The following is a 6000-nucleotide window of genomic DNA, read 5'->3' as shown; positions in this document are numbered from 1 at the left end:
GCTTCAGTGGTCTGCTCTTGTGTATCCCATTCTGCCCTCAGTCTGCTAGGCTACATCAACTGCTTATATTCTATTTAATTAATTGTAAAAAAAAAAAGGGTTAAAGACATTACCCATCTCTGAGTTTACAGGTTTTGTAACCAGTATTTTTTTGAAAAACACTTGGTAAGATGACAGGCTGCAGAAGGTTGGGGGCTACTAGAAACAGGTGGTGGCTGTAAAGAGACTCCTCTTCCTCCTGCCACCTCCCCTTCTAAAACTTGCCACAGGGATTAGGAAAGGAGAGTGAATCTGTAATCACCCATTGCTTGCAGTGCTACAAAATGTCCACTAGAGGACACTACTGCCACATGGCATGAATACTGCTGCCTTACGCTGAGCTGCTGGATAATTACTGGGAACTATTGGATTTCTAGGCCTGCTTTGAGCCGGATTCCCAGTTCGGCAGTGGCGTTCCGAGGGGCGCTGACACCCGGGGCAGATCGCTGATGTGCCCTGCCCCCCCCTGGGTGCGGCGCCCCCCCCCGGCAAAGGGACACCCCAACCCCGGCAAAAGAACCCCCTCCCCGGTTGCACACCGCTTGGGGGGGGGGGCCGCGCGCCGGTCAGCGTCGTTGGTTTCCATGCTCCCTCTGCCCCAGAACAGGAACCTGTTCCGGGGCAGAGGGAGCATGGAAACCAACGACGCTGACCGGCGAGTGGCACCCCCCCCCCCCCCCCCCAGCAGCGTGCACCCGGAGCGGACCGCCCCCACCGCCCCCCCCCTTGGTACGCCACTGCAGTTCAGTTAACCAAAAATGCTTGTTTCAGCTCTATCATTTGCAAGTAAAGACTGCCCCTGCCTGCCCCTCCTAACTACTAAAATACTGTAATTATCTAAATGCAAGTATTTTCAAAAAATATCAACCAACTTCAGCATTTATCGGCCAACACGCTCTACAATTTCCAGGGGCAAGTATGAGAAAAATAAAACACAGCCAAGGTGGCGAGAGGGGGCACTTAGAAGAAAGCTTCATTTACTGGCTCTCGTGTCACGTCTCAGCGTCCCGCTTCCGAGCAGCCCTGACGTGTCTCGGTGCCCCTTTCAGAAAGCAAGGACACAACGTGGCCCAAGAAACATCCCACATACACACACTCAAGCCTGATTGTGCCGCTAACACCATGGCAATAATGTAACTTGGGACATTTTAGCCAACATGGCGGCTCCTATCGGAAATCAGCTTCAGACTACAAAGTGATAGTTCCTACAGGGCAGCAGACCACAATTTCCTTGTCAGCCAGTCGATTCTGGGGTGAGATTTTGGCAGCGTTCTCCTCCTCCTCCCCCCCCCCCCAATCTGGATTTGCAGCTGTACGTTACAGAAATAGGAAGTCATCAGTCCTTGCCCGCTACAGGTCCTCAGCCAGGGTCTCCGGTGGATTGGCCGTCGCGGATCCCGCAGACAAAAATGTCACAAGAGGAGGCGGAGCCCGGCTCTCCTAACTGGAAGTGACCGTGGTTCCACTGCTCAGTTTCACAATCATCTGCTGACAGTCGTGCAACGTACGCTTGTCTCCCAACTTCTCTAGGGTGCGAGCTGCTTCGGCCAGCATCCCCACCCGCTGGCCTGGCGCCGAAAGAAAGGCTGGGGGTAGGTAGCGGCAAGCCAGCAGAAGTGCCTCCGCGTGCTCCCGATGAGTGGGGTGTGTCTCCACTTCAGCTGCTGGGAAGCAAAGAATCAAAAGTTTAGTACCCCAACATTATGTGACAGCAGGGAATCTGTGCCCCCACTTCGGCAATGCAAATAGCTAGCATTCCTAAGATATCCCAGGCAGGGGCGTAGCCAGACAGCAGATGCTGGGTGGGCCTAGGCAAGAAGTGGGTGGGCACCAAATGTTCTCTAACTATCTCAGCTGGTGGGAAAATGCTTCTGTCCAGTCTCCACCTTGGTAGTCTGCAGCAGGCATGTGCTGAAAACTGAGCATGCGAAGGTGCCAGTCTTGTGGAGAGCAGCATTTTCATTACCATGTGCTACTGTTGGATGGGCCTGAGCCCTAAGTGGGTGGGCCCCGGCCCTCCTGTGGCTACGCCACTGGGGGGGGGGGCACACAAGTACCCCACCCTATCAGCAGAATCGGCAACAAATGGTAAAGTATCATGGGTCTGATATACTGTCTTTCTGTGGTATAAGCAGAGTGGTTTACGTTTGTTCTATGCAGGCTCACAGTCTTAAGTTTTATTACCTGGGGCAATGGAAGGTTAAGTGACTTACCCAGAGTCACAGGGAGCTGCAGTGAGAATTGAGCCCCGATTCCCCAGGCTCTCAGCCCACTGCACTAACCATTAGGCTACTGCTCCACCCCATAATACATCTCCTAATATCTCTGCTCGCTGCATTTGCATTAAAGGTATCTGTCTTTAGGGCTCTGTTGTCTCTCCCTTGGACTCTAACCCCGTGTTCTCTCATACTGTGGGATGTCTCTTATGACTTTTGCAACCAGTCCCTTATGTAATCCCTGTTGATAACGGTGAAGTAATGGTGTCTTGCTACACTGGATGATTATATACCAGGGGCGTATCTGCGTGGGGCCACAGGGGCCTGGGCCCCTCCAGATTTCGCCCTGGACCCCCCTACCACAGACCCTCTCCACCTCCCCCTCCCTCCCGCCCGCCACCAACCCGTCGCCGATCTTTGCTGGCGGGGGACCCCAAGCCCCCGCCAGCCGAAGTCCTCTCTTCCGTGCAGGATGCAAGTTGCAACGCTTCCTGTTCTTCTGAGTCTGACGTCCTGCACGTACAACGTGCAGAACGTCAGACTCAGAATTTGGAATTCAGTCTGACGTCCTGCGCGTTGTACGTGCAGGACGTCAGACTCAGAAGAACAGGAAGCATTGCAACTTGCAGCGGTGCAGCCTGCATGGAAGAGAGGACCTCGGCTGGGGGGGGTTGGGGTCCCCCGCCAGCAAAGGTAAGTGACAGCAGCGGGGGAGGGTTGGCGGCGGCGGGAGGGGGTGGAGAGTGTCATTGGTGGCGAGGGGGGAGGTCTAGCAGTGGCGGGGGGGTCCGGAAATGGCGGGGGGGGGGGGGTCGGTGGCACCGGGGGGGGCTAAAATGTGCCCCCTCCCTCTGGCTCTGGCCCCCCCTACCGCCAGAGTCCAGATACACCCCTGTTGTATACAGAAATAGCTGACCTCTCAGTCTCTCTCCATGAGTCAGCTTTATGTGCACTGCCAAAGCAGGGTTTAAAAATCCTCTCCCCCTCCAAATCAAGCACAGGACTAAACCTGCACACTTCTTCAGTGGAGTAGAGCAGCATTTTTCAACCAGTGTGCCACAACTGATCCCCAGGGTTGCTGCAGGAGTTGGGGGTCAGCTTAATTTGTGCCAGAATGGAGTATGTTTTCTTGTCTCTAGCAGTCGGTGGCAGGGAGCAGTGATTCATACAGCCTGCTCACACCAACCCTGGAGCCTTCTATCTGATGCTTCTCGCCTATGTGGAGGCAGGAAGTTACATCAGAGGAAAGGCTTGACCGCTACAGACAAGAAAACTTGTAAAAGGTTCACTGGGGGGAGGGGTCAAGAGAGACAAAGGGAGATGCCTGGTTGCTGGCTGGAGAAGGGGACAGGAGGGAGAGATGCTGGACTATTTTTCTGATGGGGGGGAGGGAAGGAATGCTGGACTCTTTGTGAGGGGGTATGCCTTGACAATTTTAGTGCCATATAAGTGTGCCATGCAGGGGCGTAGTTACGTGGGGCCACGGGGGCATGGGCCCCCATAGATTTGGCCCTGCCCCCCCGCCACCAACCCCTTCGACACCCCCTCCCGCCGCCAACCCTCCCCCTCCCCCACCGTCATCACCATCGGCTACCTTTGCTGGCGGGGGTCCCCAACCCCCGCAAGCCAAAGTCTTCTTCTCCGGCGCGGCCACGTTGCTGATCTGCAATGCTTCTGTTTCTGTGAGTCTGACATCCTGTGAGTCTGACATACGTGCAGGACGTCAGACTCAAAGAAACAGAAGCCTTGCAGATCAGCAATGCGGCCGTGCCGGAGTAGAGGACTGGCTGGCGGGGGTTGGGGACCCCTGCCAGCAAAGGTACCCGACAGCGGCGGCGGGGGAGGGTTGGCGGTAGCGGGAAGGGGGGGGTCAAAAGGGTTGGCGCCAGGCAGGGTCAAAGGTGGTGGCAGTGGCAGGTCAAAAATGGTGAGGGGGGGGGGTCGGCAGCGCCGATGGGGGCTAAAATGTGCCCCCTCACCTCAGGCTCTGGACCCCCCTCCCGCCGAAGTCTGGCTACGCCCCTGGTGCCATGAGATGAAAAAAGTTGAAATTCTCTGGCTCAGAGGATCAGGGCAGCATTGGTTTCACTAAAGTCAGATTTTGTTAGTCAAAACTGTTCAACTTCTTTCACAGGTTGACCAGAGAGTTGGATCAAGGGAGACCGCTAGATGTAGTGTAATTAGATCGTAGCCAAACCTTTGACACGGATCTAACACAGACAACTAATAAATACACTGAGTGCCCTCGGTATGGACCCTAAAGTGACTGATTGGGTTAGGAACTGGTTGAGTGGAAGGCAACAGAGGGTAGTGATAAATGGAACTCACTCTGAGGAAAGGGACGTTACAAGTGGTTGTGTTGTAAGTTTCGGCTCGTGGGTCGGTTCTTTTTAACATTTTTGTAAGCGATATTGCTGAAGAGCATAGGGAGAGGAATGGACAGTAGGAAAAAGGAGGTGACGATGCCCCTGTATAAGACTCTGGTGAGACCTCATTTAGAATATTTTATACAATTCTGGAGACCTTCAAAAAGATATACTGGATAGAGTTGGCCCAGAGGGCGGCTACTAAAATGGTCAGTGGTCTTTGTCATATGGAGTCAGACCTAAAGACCTCGATATGTTTACTTTGGAAGAAAGGTGGAATAGAGGGAGATCATGAAAGAAGTCTTAAATATCTCCAAGGTATAAACGTACAGGAGGCAGGTCTCTTTCAATGAAAAAGGAAGCCCTGAAATGAGGGTGAAAGGGGGACAGACTCAGGAGTAGTATAAGGAAATACTTCTTTATGAAAAGGGTGGTGAATTTGTGGAATGGCCTCCCGGTGAGCCTGGTGGAGACAAAGACTATATTTCAATTCAAGAAAGCATGGGACAAGCACAGAGGATCTCTAAGAGAAAGGCAAGGGTTTAGAGATCAGCAGTCGGTGTGGATGGGAAGTACACAAGTACTGCCATACTGGGATAGACTGAAGGTCCATCAAGCCCAGCATCCTGTTTCCAAAAACGTTCAGTACATTTATGCTGCTTATAAGCAGTGGATTTTCCCCAAGTCAATTTAATAACGGTCTATGGACTTTTCCTTTAGGAAGCCGGCCAGACCTTTTTTAAACCCCGCTAAGCTAACCGCCGTTACCACACTCTGGCAACAAATTCCAGAGTTTAATTACACATTGAGTGAAGAAATATTTTCTCCGATTCATATTAAATTTACTACTTTGTAGCTTCACCTAGTATTTTTGGAAAGTGTAAACAAACGATTCATGTCTACCCGTGGGAAGAGGCCGTACAGTCTTTTTCTGCAATCTCTGAGCTTACTGAAAACCGCCCTCCAATCAGACCTCAGTGCATAAAAGCAGCTGACTGATGTGCGCCAACTGTAGCAAAAAATACGCCAACGCAGCAATTCAGATCTGAGGTCTGTGAATGATGTTAGCAAAACCTCCCCACTTCATACAATATTTCAGATTTTCTGTAACCCATGATTCCCACCTGTGCAATACCTCTCATGTCAAAAACACAGACTTTAATGTTTGAAATGCTTTTAAATATATTTCTACTCTACAGTGCAAAGACTTTAATTTCGATACGGCATCTCGTGAGGGAACAAATTAGACCAGACTGAATTGGCATAATAACCCCCATCCCAGGATCACTGTGAGGAACGTCTGAGCCAGAAAGACCAGAGCAGGAGGAAGGGCTGAAGTACCTGCAGGGGACTGAGTGTATCTGAGTTACAGCAGGGGT

General features: G+C 52.2%; 1 protein-coding gene across 6 annotated transcripts in view; it reads right to left on the bottom strand.

Annotated features, from left to right (window-relative positions):
• Nucleotides 1-767: 767 nt before the first annotated feature.
• The window catches only part of SREBF1 (sterol regulatory element binding transcription factor 1), a 65729-nt gene continuing 60496 nt past the window's right edge, over nt 768-6000 (bottom strand). For 4 of the 6 annotated variants that reach the window (XM_030211868.1, XM_030211869.1, XM_030211872.1 and 1 more), the window contains exon 19: nt 768-1703. In XM_030211868.1, the coding sequence (XP_030067728.1) occupies nt 1480-1703 (224 nt within the window). In that variant the 3' untranslated portion in view covers nt 768-1479. The remainder of the gene's footprint in view (nt 1704-6000) is intronic. The other 2 variants (XM_030211870.1, XM_030211871.1) reach the window with 1 other exon arrangement.

Source organism: Microcaecilia unicolor, chromosome 8 (genome assembly GCF_901765095.1).
Source record: "Microcaecilia unicolor chromosome 8, aMicUni1.1, whole genome shotgun sequence".
Classification (NCBI taxonomy): domain Eukaryota; kingdom Metazoa; phylum Chordata; class Amphibia; order Gymnophiona; family Siphonopidae; genus Microcaecilia; species Microcaecilia unicolor.
The sequence above is the reverse complement of the archived record's forward strand: the minus strand, read 5'-3'. Positions and strand labels throughout refer to the sequence as shown.